The 26,593-nt window shown below is 42.5% G+C and overlaps 1 protein-coding gene across 6 annotated transcripts in view; it reads right to left on the bottom strand.

The window, feature by feature from the left end:
- Positions 1–5,245: 5,245 nt before the first annotated feature.
- The window catches only part of pcm1 (pericentriolar material 1), a 280,791-nt gene continuing 259,443 nt past the window's right edge, over positions 5,246–26,593 (bottom strand). For all 6 annotated transcript variants that reach the window (XM_070869661.1, XM_070869689.1, XM_070869670.1 and 3 more), the window contains 5 exons: positions 21,867–21,939; positions 19,460–19,692; positions 12,188–12,280; positions 11,036–11,159; positions 5,246–7,406 (listed from right to left, as the gene is read on the bottom strand). In XM_070869661.1, coding sequence (XP_070725762.1) covers positions 7,381–7,406; positions 11,036–11,159; positions 12,188–12,280; positions 19,460–19,692; positions 21,867–21,939 — 549 coding nt within the window. In that variant the 3' untranslated portion in view covers positions 5,246–7,380. The remainder of the gene's footprint in view (positions 7,407–11,035; positions 11,160–12,187; positions 12,281–19,459; positions 19,693–21,866; positions 21,940–26,593) is intronic.

Genomic DNA, 26,593 nt, shown 5'->3' on the forward strand with positions numbered 1-26,593 from the left:
CACGGATACCCTCCGAGAGAGGTACAAGGAGGCGGTATGGGAACAGCAAGGCAAACAGATACTGGAATTAAATGAGGAACAATTACGTTTAGTGCAAGGAATCCAAAATCAAAGACAACAGTATATTCGGCTGATGGAAGAAATAGACAACTTACAGAGAGACACTAACGCAATGATGGCTGATCAGCCCTGGTATTCAAAGCTGTGGGACATTGGACTTGATATTCAAATTCACCCATGGATAAGAATAATATCACATGTACTTGTAGTAATACAGGGCCTGGTTCTGATGGTCATGATGGGAATAACATGTGCATGAATTAAACAGGCCAAACGATACGTCAGGGCACACTATTATTAAGGACATAGGGATGAAAATTTAAGCAGTCCTACAGGAAGGACTTACCTTATATAACTCTGCGGGAAAGGTCTCAGTAGGTCGCGAAGCTTGGGAGATGGCCACCCAGGTGAACGGACCTATCTGGAACTTGCCTACAAGAAGATAGTTATCGGGAAATATGGCCAGCTTGGCGTATAGCCAAGGGCCAAAAGGTGGGAATTGTAAGAGAAATTTGGCATTAGGGGTACCAGCAGGACAAGGGTTAAAGTGCTGGTTCCTGCACCGACCCATAAGGAGGTAAAAGGCCTCTCTTCGGCCTTGTACCAAGGCTCCAGAAGTTATCAATTCAATAATATTCCAACAGGATACGATGTGAGAACCTAAACAGACATTGATAAGACCTTGCGAAGAGGCTCGAGGCGGACTCACGGGCACCAAGGAGAATCAACAAATTCTGACCGAATGAAGTCATTCTAGTCACGGCCTAAGGTGGTCACGAGGGTCTTGACCTGTCAATCCAAAGTAGCACTAATAAGGTAGTCCAATTAGAGAAGTAGCACTGATAAGGTAGTCCAATTAGAGATCTAGGGAGGTCTTACCAGGGAATGGAGGGGTTTTTGAAATGTATAAAGGTTGTATGATTGTGTTGTTCAGGGAGCATCTCCATTCACAGGTGGCTGTGATAAGAGGTGTTCCTGGACGTTCGTAATAAAAGATCGTTATACCTTGCCATTCGTCTCTGAGGTGGAAATACGACTGGAGGGATTCAAACGTGGAGTTACAGGAAAAATGGGCATGGATTTGGGAGGCGACAACATGCTCAAGGACTTTGGAGCGGAAAGGCAGGTTTGAGATTGGGCAGAAGTTTGCAAGGACTGAGGGGTCAAGGGTTTATTCTTTGCGAGAGGTAATGATGGCAGATTTGAAGGAGGGGGGAACGGTACCGGAGAGAGAATCAGAAACAATTGTCAACTAATATGGGAGCCAGGCAGGGAACATGGCTGGTCAGCAGTTTGGTGGGAATAGAGTCAAGGGAGCTGGAGGTGGGTCTCATGGACAAGGTGAGTGCAGAGAGGGCATGAGGGGAGAAACTAAAGAGACGTGCGAGTTCAGGGCTAGGGCTAGGGCCTTAGAGGAAATTTGGCCTGGGGAACAGAAGTGGCAGAGGCAGTTGATCAGATGGTCTCAATGTTACTGACAAAAAAGTCCATTAGCTCGTCGCACTTGTTGGAGGTGTGGTGGAGACAGGAAAGGGGAGTTTTAGAAGACGGTTTGCAGTAGAGAAAAAATAAAAAATCTTTGAATTCCAGGATGTTCCTGGAATAGTGAGCAGTTTTTGTAGACGAGAGCAGGACCCGATAGTACTTTATGTGGTCCAGTCTGATCTGATGGTGAATGGCTAAATCAGTTATCTGCCATATCGGTTCAAGTCTGCGTTCCTTGGACTTAAGGGAGTGACCTGGGTGAGAAAAAGCAACCGTTTTAAAGGGGACTCGGGCATCAACTGCAGAAATGTTCTGGTGAATGGAGGACCAAAACCAGGACTGTTGGGATTTTGAAAGTGCTGGTACAGCAAACATATTAGGCCGTATAACCGTCAATAGTGAGATACAAGCACACGCTGTGCAATAGTGAGGTTAATGCGAACGCTTTTGAGTTTTCAAGAGTAAAAGGGTATCGAACATGCGGTGAAGGAAGAGAGCCAAACAAGGAGCGTAATCAGACAAAAATTGATACCGAGCCATAGGAGATATTACGATAGGTGACAAAAAGTTTGGTTAAAGTGGTAGGTTTTATGGAGAGGTTTAGGGAGGGAATTCCAGAGCTTGGGGTCTAGAAGGTTGATTTCCATCGGCCCACCATTGGCGGTCGTGCGATGAGGATGCAAAAGAGGCCAAAGGTGGAAAAACAGTTCCCAAAGGGTTGTAGGACTGGAAGAGGTTACAGAAAGAGGGAGGGTTGAGGCCATAAGATATTGGACACAAGTGCAAGTTAGGATACGGGCAGAAGAACTCATGTTTATAGAGAGCAGAGGAGGCCGATCAGCAAAGCATTGGAATAGATAAGGCTCAAGGTCACAAAAGCAGAGATGAGGGTTTCAGCAACAGATATGCCGATGCAATGATGGATACAGGTGTTATTACGGAAGTGAGAGTAGGTAGTCTTTGTGATGGAGAGGATATGGGGTTGGGAGCTCTAGTCAGCGGCAGAGGCCGAGGCCAAAGACAACGTCTTCAGTCTAATAAATGTTTAATTGTAGGAAATTTTGGCTGATCCAGGATTAGATGTCACACAAGCAGTCTGATAAGTCAATGGAGTGTTTGAAAGGTAGTGGTGGTTAAGTAGGGCTGTGTCATCAGCGTATATGTGGAACAACTTTGGATGATGCCACCAAGGGGAAAAATGCAGTTGAGAATTAGGAGTGCGCTAAGGATAGATCCTTGGGGGACTCCAAAGGTAAGAGAAGCCATTGCAGATTATCTGGCGACAACTAGACAGGTAAGAGTGGAACCAGGCAAGGGCAGTCTCACTCAGCTGAACAATGGAGGATGGGTGTGATCAACCATTACAAAGACTGCCGACAGATCAAAGATGAGAGAGAGTGCACCAGGGACAGTCACAGAGGGAGTCATTTGTGACTTTAAGGCTGCTTCAGTGCTATGTGAGGGGCAGAAACCTGATTGGAGATATTCAAACATGGAGTTGTATGAAAGATAGGTATGGATTTGGGAGGCGACAAGCTCAGGATTTAAGAGGATAGGGATGTTGGAGATGGGGGTGGTAGTTTTCAACAGCAGAGAAGTCAAGGGTGGAGTTTTTCAGGGGGGTAATGACAGCAGATTGGAGGAAATTAACCTGTTTACAATATCAGTTAACTCCCAAAACACTTCATAACCAAATTAATTATTTTTGAAGTATAGTCACTTCTACATGGAAATATAGCAGTCAATTTGCACACATTAAGACATCTCAAAGTACTGGAGAAGTACCACCAGCGCTGTCTCCGCAAGATCTTGCAAATCCACTGGGAGGATAGACGCACCAACGTCAGTGTTCTTGATCAGGTCAACATCCCCAGCATCGAAGCACTGACCACACTCGACCAGCTCCGTCGGGTGGGCTACATCGTCCGCATGCCTGATACGAGACTCCCAAAGCAAACGCCCTACTCTGAACTCCTGCACAGCAAGTGAGCCCCAGTTGGGCAGAAGTAGCATTTCAAGGACACTCTCAAAGCCTCCTTGATAAAGTGCAACATCCCCACTGGCACCTGGGAATCTCTGGCCAAAGACCAGGCTGAGTACCTCAAGTCTCGTTGCGGAGAGCATTCAGAAAACAAGCGCAGGAAGCGGAAGCAGCATGCAGCAAACCAGACTCCCCACCCACCCTTTCCTTCAATGACTGTCTGTCCCACCTGTGACAGACTGTAATTCCCATATTGGACTGTACAGTCACCTGAGGTTTCGAGGGACTGCCAATGATGATGATGGAGTACTAAGTTCAGTTTTGGGCATCGAATCTCAGGAAAGATATATTGGCTTTGGAGGGGGAACAGTGCAGATTCACCAGAATATCAAGGCTTAAATTATGAACACAGGTTGCATAAACTTGGCTTGTATTTCCTCGAGATTCGAAGGTTGAGGAGTGATCTAATAGAGGCATTTAAAATGATAACGGATTTGTTGGGGTAGATAAATTATTTCCTATGATGGGGGAATTGCAGAATAAAATGGTATAATCTTAAAATTAGAGCTAGACCAATTAGGAGTGAAGTCAGGGAGCACTTTTTCCACACAAAGGGCATTACAAATCTGGAATTCCATCCCTCAAAAGACTGTGGATGCTGCGCCAATTGAAATGTTCAAAATCCATAGAAACTAAAGAACACCACCACCTCTAAGGAGTTTGAAACAGTTCTATTTAAAAATGTTGAAAAATTCCCCCTTGTTGAAGAACAAAAGGGAAAGCTGGGGAAGGCATGCATTAGGAATGGGGATCTGAGCACTAATCTGGAAAAGTAATGAGGGGTTAATAGAAAATTGCAGCAATTTTCCCTCCTTTCTTGAGGAGTAATTATGGGTTATTGCATGCATAAATCTAAATCCAATGCTAAATTCATAGTTTAAAAAAATGTATGAACTCCCCCATCCTCCTGGTTCACTTTGGTACTTATCTTCCCTTCCTGTCCCCTATTCATGCTGGCACTCACTTCCCCGATATTGAGATCAGTAATTTCCATTCTCTGCGTGCAACAGCATTCAATCCCTCACAAGTGAGCTGCAGGAATGTTAGGGAGGGGGTCAGTCAGGAATCAAAGACAGTGTTCACACAAGAGTCACACAATTTTCCAATGGGATATATGGCCAATAAAGATGAATGACAAAACCTTTCACCAATTATGTGATCTTCAACTCTCTTCCCATTTTATTCCTTCCTTTTCTGAAGTTGCACTTAAACTAAAATACAGTTTCACAGTTGCCAACAGCCCTCTGCTCGTAATCATTCTTCACATGCAGGCCTAGACAGTGACCATGGGGAGACCATCTTACCATGGATTGCTTCACAACCATACTCAAACATGTCATTACTCAACTTCGCACAGCGACACCTTCCAGCAGGGATCACTAGATAGTGATCAAGAAGCCTGGAATTATTTTCTCCTTCATCACCCAAAGGCACTGTGACACTTGCCCATATTGCATGCCAAAATAAGTTTTCAGTTTACTAAAAGTTTCACATAATACAAAACAGTGCAGTATTTCATAGCATTTCAGTCTTTAAATAAACTGTACAATCTTAAGTCAGTCTAATGTGCAATAGTGTATGACCGATAATCTTACATCATTGATGACAAACACAAATGAAGAGTGTTACTTTATTTTGAAATTGCATAGTAAACATTTTGAAATCATACATTTAAAAAATGCAGATTAAGGATTGACCACACAACACAGCAACATGCCTGTCAAAAAAGTTTAAATTTAAATTAAATGCAAAAACTCCAGAAGTATCTAAGACACAAAAATGTAATGCACTGAAAGAGCATGTCTAATTCTACAAAAACGTGTTTTGTGCAACAGATAGCAGAAATATCGCATCTATTCTAACTGGACAATGTCAAAGATAAATTTGCATCCAATTTCACAAAAAGCCTTTTGCTACAGGAGTCACTCCTGATCACTCTCAGGCAGTTCTCTGTGGGGAAAAAAAGTAAATCAACTCCTCCCTTTCTGTGTAGTGTAGCATGCTGCAGACTGCAACATATTGTTAGAGATAGTCACTCCAGTAACCAATTTTAAAAACAATGAAAGAATCTAAGAATGATTACTATGAATGAGGAATAAAATGCTGCTTGTTTGAGTCATCTGCAATATTTTTAGCTACATATTGTTGCCCAGTGTACCAAAGAGAATAGTTCAATTTATTTAGATTACATTCAAGATACACCACACAACAGACTTGGTAACTTTATGCAGACAATCTTTTACGCCCAAATAAATTCAAATTTTATTACAAACTCTGAGACAAGCAAAACAGATCTTAGTGCATGTTATCAAAGCTTGAGTTCCTTTACTGGCTAAGACCTGGGAAAGCAATTGTTGCAACAAAGTTTTAAAAAAAAATACAGTTTCACAGGTTGGTACTACAATGCAAACATGTCACGTATCTACGTAAGCCATCAGGGTTTATGGAAAAACAAAATAATCATGTGAAACTTGCAAGCATGCGACTTACTATGAAGAATGATACAAATTTGTTTAAAATTGCATGAAATAATGCTCACCTCCTGAACTAACCAGAACATGTAGCTTTCCATTGTGACACCACCTATGTAGCTATAGAACTAATTCAGATCCTGCTTTTGACAGTAAATTTTGGGGTTAATAGTCAATGCTCATTGGCAAGCTGAAATTGAGGTGAATGGCATACAATGAATCTCATTTATCTCGTGTCTGTATAAAAATAGTAAGCAGATTTACAGAAGAGAATTTTAAGCAAATGACCGAAATGACAAATCAATATCCTTAGTTCTTTTAAATACCAATCTTATATTGTGTCTGTACATAATTCAATTCTATACTAGAATATGAAAGCAGAGAACAAACCACAGATTTCAGATCAGTAATTCAGTGTCTAAGATCAGCACAACTCATTTTTACCTGCAAGATACGGAAGCTGTGGGCCTTTCTAGTTTGCGAATGTTGCCATAGTAACAAAAGTAGGGCAAGTTCTTCATATATCCACCTTTCAGTTATATCGTATTTCAGATTTACAGGTGCTTTTGGTGGATTGGAAGGTCCACTGACCAGATGGTAGCACAAGTCAATTGGAGCAGTTTAGCTACAATGGATGAACCCAGTTAATCTAGAATGTCATTTTCCATGCCAAAATGCTATTCAGTATTTTGATACACATCATCACACCCATGTTGAAGTTACCATATATATGCTTATGAAACTGGCTTTGTCAGATGACAGCAGCAGGTTCTTACAAACTGTATATGGGTAAACAGTGTCCATAGCAAAACAACTTGCATGCACTGTACAGTGTTACATTGAACAAGCACAATAAAACTTCACCAGAAATGGGTTGATAGTTGGTATGGTACTATGTTAAAGACGGCAGCATTTGAAACCAGACGGAATTACCCACTGTTGGTAAAACATACTGATGAGGGAAGTCTAATAAATAGGTCACTACCTTCTAATGACAAAATATAGTAGTGCTAGGACTGGAGCCTTTCATTATAAAAGTGGATTTATTTTATTATAAAACAAGGTTATATGTTATTTTGTCAGTAAAAATTGAAAATTCAGTCTGTAGACTATTCAGAACCAAAATTATTAAAAGTACTGTGATGTATTGCAGCTTGTACTTAGTGTAGACCAAAAATCCTGCTCAGACTTAACTAATTTATCAAGGGGCAACAATTCTAGGAAAAGGCTAATTTAAAAAAAATTATATTTTTAGCCATAAACAAGGGTCAAATTTCATTAACATTCAAAAAACAAGAGTGATGAAGATCAATAAATATTCATTCATGCACTTCGGGCGCCACCATTTTCTAAAGCAAAAGGGAAAAAAATGAAGGTTAGTATTATTGATAGTTTCCAAACCCAACAAGGCTAATAATTGTCAAATTTAACATTACCTCGTTCAGTAACAAGAATTACTTGTCTTCCTCTCCCTCTCTTCCCCCCACCCCCACCAATCCAAAGCGGAGAAATGTTTCCACATTAATAACACTACAGTATACAGCTAGAGGAGTGTTCTTCTGGGCTATGATGGCTCCAGTAAGGCTGGTGCAAAGCGGCAGCCCCATTAAACAGCACAGGGCCACTCCATGACACAAGCTACTTTTCCCAATCCGTGACAATACTACACGAAGGGGAAAGAGGTCCAAAATGAAGGGTAAATGGATGTTAGAAAATTGACATTTAGAAATAGAAAAGTTATTTTTTTTGTTATATTTTGTCGCAGAGAAGTTTGGAGAATATTTTGAGCATAAAGTATCACCCCATGACACTCTTTCCTCAGAATTGAAGATTTCCACATCAATGTTCCCTTGAAGCTGCACAGCTGTGCGAATGTCCCGCGCAGGCTGTTCGCCGGCTCTTACATTGTAAAAACAGCGCATGCGCAAAATCTGAATGGGCCACATAGCAATTTAAAGGGACCGCGCACGAAAAAAATTGTAGCGGGAACATTGCCCCACATCCCTCTTTTCTGGACTTTTGTCTTTAAGTCTGAGATTCTCCTCTAGACAAGTGTATTGAGCAGTGGTGCAAATCTTCCAACAGACTAAAAACAGACCAATGCAAGAAACTGAAAGCAGACTACTTTTTTTTTAATTAAGAGTGCTTAAGTATAATTAACTTCTGAGATAAAAAGGCTCAGAAAAATGTCATTTAATTTGAAAAAAATTCCATTAATTTTTTTTTTTTTACACACAGCATTTACACTATGAAGAATCACACTTGCTTTCCCTCTGCTTAATCTAAATGTTATTCTGCTATAAATTTCTGCCCTCAAGATATTTTTGTAATTGCTGCTCCCTACAACTTGTGTGACTGGAAAGCTGTTTCCGTTGGGGTTCCACAGGGCTCAGTACTAGGTCCCTTGCTTTTTGTGGTATATATCAATGATTTAGACCTCAATGTAGGAGGCATGATTAAGAAGTTTGCAGATGTTACAAAAACTGGCCGTGGGGCTTGCATCCTAGAGTAGTAGTGGCAGGGATAGTGGATGAATGGGTTGTAATTTACCAAAATTCCATGGATTCTGGAGAGGTCCCAGCAGATTGGAAAATTGCAAATGTAACGCCCCTATTTAAAAAAGGAGGCAGACAAAAAGCAGGAAACTATAGACCAGTTAGCCTAACATCTGTGGTTGGAGTCCATTATTAAAGAAGCAGTAGCAGGACATTTGGAAAAGCATAATTCAGTCAGGCAGAGTCAGCATGGATTTATGAAGGGGCGGTCATGTTTGACAAATTTGCTGGAATTCTTTGAGGATGTAACAAACAGGGTGGATAAAAAGGAACCAGTGGATGTGGTGTATTTGGACTTCCAGAAGGCATTTGACAAGGTGCCACATAAAAGGTTACTGCACAAGATAAAAGTTCACAGGGTTGGGGGTAATATATTGGCATGGATAGAGGACTGACTAACAGAAAACAGAGAGTCAGGATAAATGGTTAATTCTCGAGTTGGCAATCGGTAACCAGTGGGGTGCCACAGGGATCAGTGCTGGGACCCCAACTATTTACAATCTATATTAACGACTTGGAAGGACCGAGTGTAATGTAGCCATGTTTGCTGTGAATACAAAGATGGGAGGAAAAGCAATGTGTGAGGAGGACACAAAAAATCTGCAAAAGGACATAGACAGGCTAAGTGAGTGGCAAAAATTTGGCAGATGGAGTATAATGTTGGAAAGTGTGAGGTCATGCACTTTGGCAGAAAAAAAAGCAAGTTATTATTTAAATGGAGAAAAATTACAAAGTGCTGCAGTACAGCGGGACCTGGGGATACTTGTGCGTGAAAAACACAAAAGATTAGTATGCAGGTACACCAAGTGATCAGGAAGGCCAATAGAATCTTAGCCTTTATTGCAAAGGGGATGAAGTATAATAAGCAGGGAAGTCTTGCTACAGCTATACAGGGTATTGGTGAGGCCACACCTGGAATACTGCGTACAGTTTTAGTTTCCATATTTACGAAAGGATAGACTTGCTTTGGAGGCAGTTCAGAGAAGGTTCACTAGGTTGATTCCGGAGATGAGGGTGTTGACTTATGAGGAAAGGTTGAGTAGGTTGGGCCTCTACTCATTGGCATTCAGAAGATTGAGAGGTGATCTTATCGAAACGTATAAGATTATAAGGGGGCTTGACAAGCTGGATGCAGAGAGGATGTTTCCACTGATGGGGGAGACTAGAACTAGGGGGCATAATCTTAGAATAAGGGGCCGCCCATTTAAAACTGAGATGAGGAGGAATTTATTCTCTCAGAGAGTGGTGAATCTGTGGAATTCGATGCCTCAGAGAGCTGTGAAGCTGGGACATTGAATAAATTTAAGACAGAGATAGACAGTTTCTTAACCGATAAGGGAATAAAGGGAATGGGCAGGGAAGTGGACCCGAGTCCATGATTGGATCAGCCATGATCGTGTTGGATGGCGAAGCAGGCTCGAGGGGCCATATGGCCGACTCTTGCTCCTATTTCTTATGTTCTTATGATAGTGAGGAAGAAAGCTGTAGACTGCAGGAAGCTATCAATGGACTGGTCAGGTGGGTAGAAAAGTGGCAAATGGAATTTCAATCAGGAGTCGTGTGGGGTAATGCATTTGGGGAGGGCTAACAAGGCAAGGGAATTCACAATAAATGGTAGAATACTGAGAAGTGTAGATGAACAGAGGGACCTTGGAGTGCATGTCCACAGATTTCTGAAGGTAGAAAGACAGGCAGATAAGATGGTTAAGAGGTATACGGGATACTTTCCTTATTTAGCTGAGGCATAGATTATAAGAGCAGGGAGGTTATGCTTGAACTGTATAAAACATTAGTTCGGCCACAGCTAGAGTACTGCATACAGTTCTGGTCACCACATTACAGGAAAGATGTGATTGCACTAGAGATGGTACAGAGGAGATTTACGACGATGTTGCCAGGACTGGCCAATTTTAGCCATGAGGAAAGATTGGATAGGCTGGGGTTGCTTTCTTTGGAACAGAGGTGGAGGGGAAACTTAACTAAGGTGTATAAAATTATGAAGGGCCTAGATAGAGTGGATAGGAAGGACCTGTTTCCCTTAGCAGAGGGGTCAATAATCAGGGGGCATAGATTTAATATAATTGGTAGAAGGTTTAGAGGGGAGTTGAGGAGAACTTTTTTCACCCAGAGGGTGGTGGGGGTCTGGAACTCACTGCCTGAAAGGGTGGTAGAGGCAGAAACCTTCATCACATTTGAAACGTACTTGGATATGCACTTGAAGTGCCGTAACCTACAGAGCTACGGACCAAGAGCTGGGAAGTGGGATTAGGCTGCATAGCTCTTCTTAGGCCAGCACAGACATGGTTGGCTGAATGTTTTTCTTCTTTGTCATAAATTTCTAGGATTCTACTATTTGTAACTCTATTGAGTAATTAAACTAAATAAAGTTAAATACTGCAAACTATCTGTAATCCACCTATTACCTGGTTCTTTGAGAGTTTCTGAGTTGCCTGCAAGCTCTTGTGCCCCATCTACATCTGCATTCAGCAAAACACAAGCTAAATTGTTATTCTGCTCTTCTTCAGAAATTCTCCTCATCAATTCATCCTGTGGAGATTTGAAAAAAAAAATGAATGAGCACTCTTTTGAATTACTGACCATAAATATCTTTATTCAGTCATCTCGGGACTCGGGAGTACAATTTCTAAATTTGCAGACGGCACAAAATTTGGGGGGGGGGGGGTGGGTGGGTTTGTTAATACAGAAGACGACTGTGACAGTCTTTCAAGACATTAATAACCTTGCAGAATGGAAATGTAATTGGTAAATGAACTTCAATATAGATAAGTGTGAGATGGTGCATTTTGGTAGGAAGGATAAGGAGACCACATACTGCTTGGAAAACAAGTGTCTAAAGTGGGGTGGTTGAGCAGAGGGATCTGGGGGTGCAGATATACATCACTAAAAGTAGCAATGCAGGTTAATAAGGTCATAAAAAAGCAAACAAAGCACTGGGGTTTATTTGTAGAGGGATAGAATTGAAAAGCAGAGAAATTATGTTAAACTTGCATAGAATCTTGGTTAGCTCACACTTGGAGTACTGTGAACAGTTCTGGTCTCCCATATATATAAAAAATGATAGAAGGTGCAAAAAAGATTTACTAGAAATAATACCAGAACGGAGAGGTTATACCTATCAGGAAAGATTAAACAAGCTGGAGCTCTTTTCTTGAGAAAAGACTGAGGGGTGACCTGATAGAGATCTTTAAGATTATGAAAGGATTTTATAGGTTCGATGCAGAAAATATGTTTCCACTTGCGAGAGACCAGAACCAGGGCCATAAATATAAGATAGTCATTAATAAATCCAATAGGAAATTCAGAGGAAATTTTGTTACCCAAAGAGTAATTCGAATGTGGACTCGCAACTACAAGGAGTAGTTAAGGTGACTAGCACACATGCATTTAAGAGGAAGCTAGATAAGCATGAGGGAGAAAGGAATAGAAGGATATGCTGATGAGGTTAGGATGGTGCAAGGAGGCTATTGTTGAGCATAAACACCAGCATGGACCTGTTGGGCAGAATGGCCATTTTCTGTGCTGTAAATACTATGTAATCTTATTACAGGAATTACCTCAGAAAGCACAGAGACACTTGGGGGTAAGTTTTCCACTTTAACAAAGTCGTCTTCATCTGATTTTTGGCTCAGATTGCCAGATCCAGCTTCCTGTTAAAGGGAATAGAGAAATGCTTTGCAAAATTCTGCGGGTCAAATCTTTTATACGCGTTTCAGTTAAAATGGCAAACACACTTGGACATGAATGAATGAGAAAGTGAGTTTGTGAACATTGGCATAGAACAACTTTGGCACAAATCAGTAATTTAACTGGACCAGTGGAAACAAACAACGCTGCAAAATCTTGCATCTACACTCCATTTTTCATTATCACATGCAGTACAAATCCCAAGAGATGTTACGTTCCAACATATATTGCAGTTTTTAAATAGTGATTTCTATCGACATCAAATAAAACAAAAAAAAATGTATGCACTAAAATACAAGTATGTACTGAACATAATTTTCTCATCAAAGGCAAACATTTGTATAAACCTGCATGACTTTCGCATTTCAGAATCTAGACCATTTTTTCACACAAGTTGTTCTTTTATAAAAAGGTTCCATGATAATAGGTAGTTAACATGCTAATGAGCTACCATAGATGTCATTTCCCAGACATAATCAGCAATTTATTAGACTCCGCAATCAAAAAACCAGCAAGAGATAAAACCGAGACAGGCAGACGGAGAGGTTTTCTGAAACAGAATGCTGCAAGACAGTCAGGCAGCAAAGGCTGCGAGAAAGTTGGAACACAGGAGAGGATAGTCAGAAATTATTTTGTTCCAAGTCAAGGAGGACAACCCACTGACTGATGTGGGGGAATGTAGCATGTTCATTGATTTGTATTACTATGCAAGATAAAGTGCTGTTTGAATTTGATCATAGTTGCTGTTCTGCATGTTCACTTTACTGTAAAATAAAGCATCTTAATGATCTTTTCTCAGTCCATGTTCAAAGAGACTGAAGAAGCACCCGAGTGAGAAATGAGAATTCAGATCGCTATTGTTACACTCTGGGTTATGCTATTGTACAATTGATGAGTAGCATGAGGCAACTCCCATAAAAACAAGACACTCAGACTGCCTATGGGAGCAACTGACACTGCTGAACCACAGAACGTTGTCTACGGCAGACACAAATTTATAACAATGACTTTTAAGGTAGTTTTCAGATAAGACTCCCATTTTCTAGTTACCATATCCTAGTAACTTATCCTAGTTACCATATAGTGCATCAAATGCAGATGGAGACCTGCCGACGTGACTGTACCAGATCACCAGCAGCTCAGGGATTTGCTACTCTGTCCAACTGTCCCCAAAATAAAGTTAATAACCTCATAATTGTAAATTGTGATTTAACTATGTGAGGGATTGCAGAGACAAACCCACTTTTCACCATTCTATGGCAGCACCACCCTTAAAATCCTCAGTGATCATACAATCTCACAAATTGTCAAAATACAAGACCATAACTGAAAAATAATACAGGTACAGCATCCGAAATCCGGAGTACCAAAAACCGGAACGTTCTGACGGACACCGTGCAAATCGCACGAGTCGACGACCAGAATCCGGAAATCTGTTCCGAAAACCGGACATTTTTTTCCACAATAGTGATATAAACAATATAAAATGAAAGTAGTTACATTTCAGAAATGGATATTTGGTATTCTGATCAGTATTCTGTAAATAATCCCCCCCGCCCCCCCCCACATACACACACACACACATGCACAGACACACACACCACCATGACTCCCGCCTTGCTGTTCCTCCAGGAGGTGTCACCAAGAGTGAATTTGAGTATTCTCCTGTCGGTTGGATTTTTGCATCAATTTCTGATGTGATAACTGCCACATGAATAAACCAACATTATTTGCGAAGAGCTCAGTGTTTCCAACTGGGGTCTTACTGCAGGGGATGGAGGTTACCGATTATCATTCCGTCCCGACTATAAGGTAAAGAGAAGGGGGGCTAATTTAAGCCCTATGCACGGGATGGCACTTGCGGACAAACCCGTTTGAGGGGTTCCGACCTCACTTGATGCTGAATGAGGCGGGCAGTGGTGAGTGAGCGATAACAAGGGCTGATCTTTTAAGGGGGAGGGGAGGGAATTATTTCATCATGCCACTCTCGAAAGCTCCCTTCGGAGTCTGGGTCTCTGATCTGGTGTCAGCCCTGGATGCAGTCCTGCCAGATCACACCAGGTGCCCGTGCGGACAATACTGAGCAATAGTAATCCAAAACAAGGTTAAGCATAATAAAAAAAATTTTTTTTTTGAATCACCCCTGCACCGCTGTCCCTGCTATTATCCGATTTTGAATCACCCACAGCTGCTGTCCCTGACGGTATCAGGATTTGAATCACCCACAGCCGCTGTCCCTGTCCCTGTCTCCGAAATCCGGAAATACCTGAAACTCGGCCCAGGGGTTTCCGGATTCGGGACATCGGGTGTCTCCAAAATCCGGAAAAACCTGAAACTCAGCCCAGTGGTTTCCAGATTCAGGATGTTGGATTTCTGTTCAGAAATCCGGAAAACTACCAAAACTGGAATGGCTTTGGTCCTGAGGTTTCCGGATTTTGGAGGTTGTACCTGCAACTAAAATTAATGACAAGAAAATGTGCAATACACTACCAAACTTGCATGTGTGCTGCTGTTAAATCTAGAAAATGTTTAATAAATGTGGGAGGATTAGTCCATATAGCAGCCTTTATATGCTATCATTGGTACATGATTGAGAAATGCCGAGGAAACAATTGTGGAACAGGTGGTGAGACCCTGAATCTGCCTCCTGAGCTTCTTCCATACTAAATGGCAGCACTGTAGAATCACTGAATCATCCATTTGATTCTATGCTGCTTAGTCACCAGTTTGCCTTGGGTCCTTCCACCATAACAAATAACTGTCACAAGTGCCTACATTGGCCTGTGCAAGAAAATATTTACACAATGGAAACCTCATTCCAGTTCTGACTTGTGTAGCAGCAAACAGCATGGGACAATTTCTTGACGCAAATTTAACTGTGAAGTAACCTTATGACTCAACCCAAAGACCACTCTTATTGGACATGCTGTCAGAATACCAAATGAAACATGGCTAATCTACACTAAAGGATTGCAGTTCAATAACACAGCAAGCCAAAACAACAGCTATTCCCATTTAAGAAACTTAAACTTACATGTTCAAAGAGGTTTGAATGGTTGCATCAACTTGAGAGAACTAACTTAATGTCCTAATTGGGTATTAGTGAGGACCTGTAGCGGTAAATTGCTTAAAGCAGGATGCCAATGCGATCCTTTTACAATCCAAATAAGTCTTGAAAGATTGAAACAACATAAAGCCCTTAAAAATGTTTTGAAAAAGTGCTGGAATTATTCCAGAATATGCAGGACATCATAACGCGTTTAGATGTTTTTGAACAACGACTCAATCTCCTGTGGCATTACATATTGAGAGTTGAGACCAAGGGTGGCATTCCTGTCAAGTGTGGGGGAAAAAAAAGAAACAAAGAGCGCAAATATGGCCCTCCGGTTACTTCGGCACACCTCCGAGCTCCCCGCCGACATTTTACCTCAGAAGCAGCGCCCCAAAAAATCCGTGCGATGATGGCGGATTCTCGGGCCGTCTGTGGAGCTGGCGTGGTACAGAACAAGGGGGGGGGGGGCAGAGCTAGGTCCCAGCGCTGAAAACAGTGCCGGGACCTCCGCACGTGCAGTAGCTCCTGGCAGGCCTTTTCGGCAAACACGCACTGCAGGCTGTGTGGGAGGGGCCGAAGCACTCCGTCCCGAGCCCTGGCCAAATGGGCTCCCTCATCGGCGGCCCGCTGCATTCCCTAAGATAGGAGTTCTATCTTTTATTTGATATTTACTGATTAATTTTGGTGCTTTAGGTGCAGGTTCCTTCTATTTTTTTTTTATTTGTTATTTATTGATTGCTTATTACTTTGGTCTTGGTATTTTAGGTGCAGAGTTCCTTCTATTTTTTTATTTGTTAATTAATTGCTTATTACTTTTTGTGCTTTGTTTGGTGCTTGGTGGTGCTTTAAATGTAGTTACTTGTACCGATTCCTTAACTGTAAGTAAGGTCTTTCTGTGCGGACAAAAGTGGTCACATACGCTGCCCTAAGTTAGTTTAGTACAACTTTTTTCTGGCCAAATTGGCATAAATAGTGTAAGTGGCTGGAACGCCCCCTATTGAAAATAAAACTGACCTAACAAAAAACCTAACTAACTCACTGAAACTGGCGCAAATTAAATGGCCATATTTGCAACTAAAAAGATACACCAGAAAAATCAAGTTACACCAAAAAAAACCAGTGCAACTCATGGGGAAAAAAGAAAGGAAGAGGAAAAAAGATAAGAGCGAGAAAGAGACAGAGGAAGGACAGAGAAAAAGAGTGAGAGAGACAGAGAGGGGAAGGAAAGAAAGAAAAGGAGGAACAGGGTCCAATGGCAAGCAACACTGCCAGCCCTAGAAAAGTCTCTCAGCACCTGAGGTTGGGGTGGGGGGGGGGGGGGGGAGGAAAGAGGTAAGGTTTGGGTATAATCTCAGAGAAACTGAGGTTGAAAGAGTTTGATCACAATGCTATTGTACGCAGTGTGGCTATGCTGAGGAAATAAGGGTCGGAACCAGGACTTGAGTCTAGGTAGCGCGATGACTGTGGTTGTGTTGTCCAAGTTTGGATCGTCATCTTGAGGGAGGATGGATGAGGAAGAGATTGTCTCACAAACATACAACCTTTCAAATATCAGTTCATGCAAGCAATTAACCTGAGCAGTTCCTGGCTAAATGTTGAGTAATCTCATTACCCAGATCTCACTGTGCTAAAATCATACATTTTCACAGAAAGCAAAAGAAAATCTGAATGAAGTGGAGTCTTCACATAATACCTTTTCCTGTCTATAGTCTGGAAATGTGTCAGAGCTCGTCTTATTGTCCTTCATTCCAAGTGATGCATGTGCCAGTTGGATTGCTGGCTCCTTCAATTGCCCTGAATGTTCCAAATTGTCGTAGAAGTGTTTGTTACTGCTACCAACTGTGGGGAATGCTATTTCAGGGACTGCCCTGTAAGTACAGTTTCGTCCCAATATCACTATTGGAGGCCTAGAACCAAGGCTTTATCAATCCTCACTGGTTGGGGAGAGGAAGGACTCAGCCACGGAACTACTGGTGAAGCAAGTTTAGCTACAGTGGTGTTTGAAAAGTTAGATGTTGGGAATGACAAAGATAACACTTTGCTGGGATCCAGGAGCTTTCCTATAAAAAATATGAAATCCCTGAATTTTAAGCTACTCTGAAGACAGAAAACTCTCTGGTGGGTTATCCAGAACAAAGGATAATAGTTACTCCTTCGGTTGGAGATGGGACTTTGTATAAAATGATGAATCCAAGCCCTAATACTGCTTTGAGGTTCTGCTAAACAACTGTTCTTGCAAATTTCTGGGACAGGGATCTGCCTATCACTCAAGTATAAAGATGTATGGAATTGGTGCATTCTATGATGTGCTGCCACTAGATGCTGAAGAAAGATTGAAGAGCAGTACCTTGTACTGACAACCTTGCCTCTTGAAACTGAACCCAAGAACCTGCATGCTTTAGGTCAATGGCATCTAATCAACAACCTGGGTACACTGGCCAGATAATCTGTGCTAACATGACCGGGCAAGAAACATTGTCTTTTGATAGATTTTGATCAACCCTGTTACTAGTTTGTCTTATCTAGGCATACAATGTTCCTACCATGATGGCATCCCACAAGTGGTCTGATATTGCCTCACAAAATTGTAATGGGGTGCTAATAAAATGGTTGATAACCTTCTCAGACTGTCTCTAGCACTGCAGCTATCTCAGAAAGGAGGGACTCTACTGCAAATAAAAAGGTACCATAACAGTTTGTTGTGCCTCGTGATGTCCTCAGGAGTATCCAACGGGCACCAAGATTTCTTTAACTGTACTGTTGTGATGATGCTGGGACCTCAAAGTTGAAGGGTGCTTGTTTGAAGGGAGTCCGATTTATTGGACTAATAGTTATCCTCTTGGAGAGACTGGGCATATTCTGTATTTTACATACAGTTTAGCACCAATTTGTGCCATAGATGTCTTGGTATGGACATTCAATGAACTGTCAGCATGGAGAGCATAAAAGGGTCTTTAATGCCAGTGATTTTGTCTGATGCCAGTGAGCCACCAATTTCAATTGAAGTCATCAAGTCCTCAGTAGCAATTGGTGCCAACGTGTGCCCAGCAACACCCAATTATGAATGGCTATGTTTCTTAAGCTTGGTGCTCATTTTTCTGGATCTGAAAAATATAGAAAGCACAATGCACCCATTCCTTATGGGCACATTTTATAAATTTGGCAACTTGTGGTAACTTGCTTAGGTCACAAACATTTCTTGCAATAATCACAAGGGTCAGTGATTGTGAATGGATTATCGAATTTTGCAGTGTTTAGTCTTTGGCAGATGGCGATGCAGACACGCTGACCCAACTATAGAGCTATGCAATTTATTTTCGATTCATGGGCTAGTACCATAAAGTGTACTGTACAACCACAGTTAAGATGTTGTCTTGAATGAAAAAATTCTACATGGTGCCCTTGCCCCTTATATGCTAATGTATTTGTTTTTGCCTGCATTATTCTCTCTCTATATGGCTGCCGAGGAAGAAAGGGATTGGTTGTTGGTTACCATATGACTTAGACAGGAAAGCTTTTCTTTCTCTTGGATGCATGTCCTGAAAGAATAATCTAGTATAACTCTTTCTGAAGGTTAGTCACTCAGTGCCGACACCTTAAAGGTCCAAGAAACCTGAAAAAACAAAACTCTAGAAAGATCAAGATGCTCGATATTCTGTTCCAACGAAGGGTCATCGACCTGAAATGTTAACTCTGTTTCTCGCGCCACAGATGCTGCATGACCTGCTGAGTATTACCAGCATTTTCTGTTTTTATATCAGATTCCAGCATCTGCAGTATTTTGCTTTTATATGCTCGATATTCTGTCTGCTTAATTTATCCCGTAGAGGGACGAATGTCATGAACCAAAACTTTAGACACGAGGTCTGATGCAAGCATCTTAAGATGGAAGAAAAACAAACTGCCCTAACAGTGCAGGTTCTGAGGCTTTTTACAACATAATTGTGGCACCACCTATCTGAAGCGTAATGACATACTCTGTGCATGTTTAGCACATAGTTTCTCTCGAACCTATTACACCTATGGCTGATGGAGATGCAGAAGAATATACATTATCAAGTATTTTCAATATTGGAGGATCTGTGCTTACATAATCATTAACTAACACAGGAGAGTCTGTGTCAGGGCTGCCAGCCAATGAGCTTTCTGGTGTTCCTTGCAAGTCATTTTCTAGTTCCATCTGCATTGCTGTTCCAGCATTAGCATCTTCACAAAAAGGTAAAGGTGACTTTGGACTCCCAGGGTCTTCATTAGCACCATCAAATCGAATATTTTGTAAAGACTCAGCAGGAAGATTTGAAGTTGGGCTGCTTTCATTTTCATCTACAAAACCCCAAAAAAGTTCATTGAACATCATTATTTGATATGGAGTGACTGCTGCCAATAACCGGAAGCTGCGCAGATACGTACTGCACATGGATCCAGAAGCATGAGGTTTCTGGGTTTAAAATTTTTGTATTTTAAAAAACAAGAGCCCGCTCCCTCCCCGGCATTTTTCCCCTCAAGAACCTGGTCCTTTCCCGGCATTGTATCCCCAGAGCCCGCTCTTTTCCCGGCATTTTATCCCCAGAGCCTGCTCTTTTCCCGGATTTATCCCCAGAGCCCGCTCTTTTCCCAGCATTTTATCCCCAGAGCCTGCTCTTTTCCCGCCGGCATTTTATCCCCAGAGCCCACTAACTTCCCAGCACTTTTCCCCACAGAGCCCATTCTCTACCCGCCATTATTTCAAGGAGTCCACTCCCTCCCTTCTCTGGGATTTTCCCCCCAGAACTCGCTCTCTTCCAGGCAGTTTTTCAAGGAGCCCTCTACCTCCGGGCACTTTTCCTCCCAGAGTCCGCTCCGTTCCCAGCATTTAATTTTTTTTAATAAACTGGCCCACTTCTGTGACGGACCTGATGCGCGCATGCGCAGTACGCTTCTGGTTCGTTAGCAGCAGTTACGATCTATTTTATATACACATGTACAATAATCCAATCTATGGCTTTCACCAATGTTCCCTATAGGCTCTAGGTGCTGGATTTTTGGCTCATTTGCGTGCCGAAGGAGCGGTAAATGGTGTTTCTCAACATAACGCCAGGCATCCAGCTTTTACCGCCTGGCCGGCAAATTCGGCTCAAAGTTTGGGGTCACGTAAAATCTTACCGCCCTACCCTCTAGTTTCATTGAGATCATGACATCAATCGTTGTGCAACACTCCACATGCAAAATTCGGCCCCAACACCTCATTTAACACTGCCCCAGGAAACGTATTAGCAGCGTTTTTAAATGGAGGGATGAGGATTCTACATCGCAGGTCACATTGGCAACAACGGTTGCACACATCACGCTGCATGAAACTCTGACTTGCAAACGGCACCTTTATCTGCCATTAGTGCCCTTACAAGCTGAGTGAGAAAATTTAAAGGGGGCGTTATTTGCTCGCTAGCATATCATGCTCCATGCTATTGCCAGGGGGCGTCAAGCCAGAAGAAAGGCTTTTGGCCATATCGGCCCAAGGACGAGGAGAGGCGGTAGACGTCTGGGGAGGTGGGCTTACACCCCACGGGTTTACAGGCACCAACGCTCAGACCTCCAGCTCTCTGATGAGCAGTGTGTGAGAAGGCTGCGCTTCCGAAAGGAAGTGCTGACAGAGATATGCCATCTACTACAGACAGACCGATGCCTGCACCGCTCTGGAGGCAGCCTTCAATACTCCCCTCAGCAGGTATCCAAATTCATTGTGGTGTGCTGTATGTTGCTCAACTTGGCCATCATGAGGGGCCAGACATCGCCAGCGGGGATTGCATACCCACCTCAGGAGGAGGACGACGAAGAGGAGCCTGGCGAGGCCCCCCATTGGATAGCCACACCATCCATGGGGGAGGCAGCATGGAGATGTTGCTGGACCAAGAGTCACACGTCGCCAGCTCATAATGGACCAGCTCTCCGAAATGGGAGAAACTGAGGGATGGAACGAGTACTGGACATGCTATGTGCCCCATAAGGGCACATCTCCGATGAACGTTGGAATGATGCATAAGACATCAATGGCAAATGATGAATCATAAGTTTTACTGCAACAAAGTCACAAAACCTCCCCCCCACCAAAATAAAACCATACAATATACAATGTTATGTTGCAGGGCACTAAACAACAAAACTTTTTTTAACGCCGTGATTTTCGGCTCGGGTGCAAAAATGTCCTTGTGTAAAGCCTGATTTTGCATCCTCGATCATGGAATCTCATTTTTTGCAGAATTTTACAGACTTTTTCCAGGTAGTATCAGGACCGCCCCAAAATCTCAAAAGCCGAAAATCCAGCTCACGGGGTCCTGCGCAGCCAGTTTTTAAATAGAAAGACATATCATGCGTAGTATTTTGAATGGGCCTTGTGGCCTGAAAAAAAATTATAGGGAACATTGGCTTTCACTTTCTAATTTGATAATAAAATTAACTCAGAATTGTTGAACTGCACCACCTGTCATTTAAAAAAAGGCAGATAAAAGGTTAAACTCTACCTGCAGCCACTGATAAATTTATTTTCTCGGTTTGACTAACCACATCATCCTTATTGGGTTCAGTAAGATCATCCTATAGAGAGAAAAGATCTCAATGACAACAAGCACCGTACAAAATGCAAGAATATCGATATGTTGTTACATGACTTTTATTTCTAACGAAGACAGAATAGTAATGTAGAGAGAAATGGACAGAATTGTTCTTGAGAAGCCTGTCCTTTTTCCTCAATGATGCTGATAACATACATAGGCTTTTGAAACACAAGTTTTTCATCACAGCAGGGGGCAGTGTAAAGACAGGAGATTGTTGCAATATAAAAAGCAATATGCTGCTATAAGTGCATGCATCAAAGGTTGTTACAACTAAGCTATGGCCCGAGGTAAAGCAATGATAGGAAATAATAGTATGGTGTGAAAAGGCATAGAACCATTTATCTCTATTTGACAATTGGTTCAAACAACCGGGTGGTCATAAAACCTTAGGGTTGCATCCAATATGAAGGAAACCATAAGAGAATGGTATAAAGAGATGCCATGTTTTTATTCAGTTAGAAAGAGATTGTTGCTGTCTTCGAGACCTTGTGGTGTGAACAGGCTTGGAAAAGCCATCTTCACAGGTCCTCATTAACATCCATGCATGTGAGTTTTGGACACAGGGCTAATGTGCGTTACTCTGTATGGATGGTTACGGTATTTAAGATTAATGTTTTGTCAATTATAAATGAAGTGAATTATCAAACATATTACCTGTCTCTAGCTTTATGAATCTGTTTAATAGGTAAAGGACTTATCGAACAAAGATCAAGTATAAATTACTTATTTTATTATAATCTGCATTATACAACAACATTTAGAGTGGTAATGAAAAGGTTAACATTTAGCTTGGACAGTGTTGTAATATATTAAGAAGCTGTCAATTCTAAGCGATTTGTAGATCGCAGGGTATCTCATCGAACACTTGTATCACAATCCTTTCTCTATTGAATGATGCCAAGGTCAGCTGCCTACTGCAAGCCCAGTGTTGCAAATGCACTGGTGTGGCTTCCATCCTTCCTCCATCAAAAGTGACAATGACAGATTAAGAACATAATAGGAGCAGGAGTAGGCCACCTGGTCCCTCGAGCCTGCTCCACCATTTAATAAAATCATGGCTGCTCTGATCATGGACTCGGCTCCCTGTCCGCTCCCCATAACCCTTTATACCCTTATCACTCAAAAGTCTGTCTATCACCGCCTTAAATATATTCAATGACCCAGCCTCCACAGCTCTTTGGGGCAGAGAATTCCATAGATTTACAATCCTGAGAGAAGAAATTCCTCCTCATCTCAGTTTTAAATGAGCAGCCCTGTATTACCAGAGTTTCGCCCGTTTTTCTTGGCCCCAACTACTCCAAAAACAAAGTAGCAAGTTTCCCCGTTCAATTTTTTGAAATTAGTGCCGCACAGCCTGTCCTGTCGCCTCGGGGGTGGAGCCTAATGACTGCGCCGAAAAAACGATGCCGCCCCTTCTGTGCATGCGTTTAAAAAAAGGGACATTTTTGATGTGATTACTATGGGCGCGCATGCTCAGTACAGTTCCCTATCTACATTCGGTCATTTTGAAAGAGCCAGTTGTGTGTGAGAACTTTAATTCTCATTGGAAAAACCAGAGCTGCAATACAAGATACAACTCGGCGCAAAGGCCAAGAATTTCTTACAGGATGAAATGGAGGCACTAGTTACTGTGATTGAGGGCAGATGGCATGAGCTGGACACCAGCAGATGTCACATAGAAGTTCCACCAAAAGAAAAGAAGAAACGCTGGAATCAACTTGCAGAAGATTACTGTGCAATGGTGACCGCCCCGAGGTCTGGAGGCCAATGCAAAAAGAAGTGGCAGGACCTTGGTCAAGTAGTTAGTTAGTGTAAGTAATATTTTCATTTATTCAATGGAATTGCAAATGTAAATTTGACCAGCTGCATATGTTCCACCCAGCAGAAAGACACCCTGTCTAAAATGTTATATTTTCATCTTTGCAGAGGAAAGTGGCACACAACAAATGAGAAAGAACTCGAACAGGAGATGGCCCGGCAAATCTGCAGCCACTGACACCCTTGGAAGAAAGGGCTGCTGCTTTGATGGAGAAAAGCAACCACCACTGTACAAGCTGGGCACACACTTGAGGGAGAGGGAAAATCCTGCAAATTCCACAGTCTGGCTTTGCTAAATGTTAAGTACTGCGCGGGCTAGCCATGCTTCGGTTTATGGGGATGTCTCCGTCAGCTACGCTTTGTTGATGCTGTAAGGGGGGGAAAAAGTACACTTGAGTAAGAAGGTTAAAAGGAATTAGGAGGTTCTGAGGAATCGGGAGTTCCTCTGTCTTATGGTATGGATTGTAATATTATTCGAATAATGTAAAACTCGCTTATGTATGTAAAGCACTCGCTTACATTGGGTTAAGAAGAGGGGGGCAGCAAAGCCTGATGGTTAATGAACCATCTGAAATAGCCAACACTGCATTGACCCTTAGCACAGAGAACAAGGACACAAATGTTTGGGAATATAGACTGTAAACAGTATATGACTCTCATGAAAAAGTATATTAGACTAGTTCTCTTGGGAAGAGATAAGGAAGCCAGTGTTTTGGAACAGAGTTACTTCACACGTCATAGGGACTATGGCAAAGTTCACATCACTGAACAACATGATTGACGTGATGAGAGATGGACAGGTGGGAAAGAACCACTCAGAGCTAGTCTGATAAGAGTCAACAAATCAATTTAACTTCACTGATAGCAGAAGACCAAGAGGGTTTTGTAAGAGGGTAACATCCCTCAAAAAACTGTATAATTGTAATTGAAACCTCTTGTACTTTGAAGGTTCATGTTTGAACTTTCCCATGCATGCTCAAATAAAGCCAGCTGAACCGAAGTTTTTGTCTAAGTGATTCCGTTGTCGTTATCAGGAGGCCGAGGGCAGGTGTCGACCCCTTATATCGAGGAAGAGAAATCTTCCTTTTACCCCAACAATGCAATGTGCTATCATTCATCGTGGTCTTTCAAATCAGCCTGCTGCCTGCGCTGTGTGCGCCTACTCATGCCACCCTGCCCCCTCCTCTGCTGCTAAACATTTATCTGTTGTTATATTTTGCAGAACTTGAGGCCGACCCTGACGAGGCTGAAGCGATGCAGAAGATGATTCAGACGCAGACGAGCCTGAAGAGAAGAACATCTTCCAATCCCACCTTTCAGGACAAAAGCATGGGGGTAAGGGGGAGGGGATGGATGAATCCCCCACTGTTGTACTCACTTTGGAGGAGGTGCAGGTGTCGCCCATTGAGGTGCCAGCCCCTTCCCTGAATATTATGAGTGTTGGTGGGACATTCCATGGCTTACCACCGTCCGAGGCTGGGGATTCCAGTGGGGTGCAGCGAGGCACACCCAGGGTGAGAAGGGAAGGAGAGCTTGACGGCGCTCTCCCGAGATGCAGGATCTAACAGATGTGATTCAGATGATGGCATTGAGTGTGGAGAGCATTGATCGTACCCGATCACTCCTGGATACCATCAGTAGGGTGGGTGATGAGGTATTGGGACTGTTGGGAGAAGTAAGAACACTCTCACAAGAAATGGGAATACCGTCTGGGAACATGAGGGAGGGAATGTCTCAGTCAGCTGAAACAATGTCAGTGCACACGAGGGGGGGAATGTCGCAGGTAGCTAATGCACTATCAGTGAACATGAGGGAGGGAATGTTTCAGGTAGTTCAAACACTTGCTCAACATGAAGGAGGTCATGTCACAGGTAGCTGAGACATTGTCCGCAAACATAAGGGAAGGAATGTTGCAGGTAGTTGAGAAAGTCAGGGCACATGAGGGAGGAAATGTTGAGAGTTAGCTGCTGCAATAAGGGAACACGCCCAGACTCCGCGCCCATTGACAGAATCAACTGCCACTCCCACGCCAATCCCCAGACCAGCCTCTGAAGAGGCCCAAGCCGGGCCCTCCATATTACCGCCTGCAGCCCCCCAACCACCCCCCGCTCCAATCAAGAAGTGTGCATTACTTGAGGTGTTCGAAAGAATAAGCTTGGTACCAACTGCTGTGCAACCGTCTGCGGGCAGGGGTGGAGTCACCAAGACCAAACGCAGCAGGCGGTCTTAGAATAAGGTGGAGGAGAGATGGGTGCAGCCTTTCTTTGCTGTTGTTTGTGTTATTATTATAACTGTTCTCAAATTAAAAGTTTTTTGTAAGTTATGTAAATTTACAAGTTTAGAATTTTGGAAGTGATCTTAACTGAATAGTTTAAAGTTTGATACAAGAATATTTTTATGAAAGTTAAGTACAAACAAATGTTAAAATTTTGAATAAAATATATTTTAAATTATAACAATCATTTACCTTATTTGTTCCATTATTAACACAACTTTTTGAACTAAAGAATCATTTCCATCATTTGTTCCATTAACACAACATTACAGAACAGGTCCAAACTGTAAACGTGGTCCATGTGGAATAGTTGCCTGAGCCTTCAGGCAGCAAAGCGTTCACGGATGAGTTGCTGGCGCAAGGCTCGAGCAATCGTTAAAGGGGCACGACGGCCCGCCCTCCTCCGCCGTCGTGCTCCGGGTTCAGGTAGTTGCATGGCTTCCTCGTCATCTGCATCTTCCTCATCATCAGTCACTGTCACCTCAGGTGGGTCTTCCACTACCAGCTGCTGCTGCCTCATGATGGCTAAGTTATGCAGCAT

This window comes from Pristiophorus japonicus, chromosome 2, assembly GCF_044704955.1.
Source record: "Pristiophorus japonicus isolate sPriJap1 chromosome 2, sPriJap1.hap1, whole genome shotgun sequence".
Classification (NCBI taxonomy): domain Eukaryota; kingdom Metazoa; phylum Chordata; class Chondrichthyes; family Pristiophoridae; genus Pristiophorus; species Pristiophorus japonicus.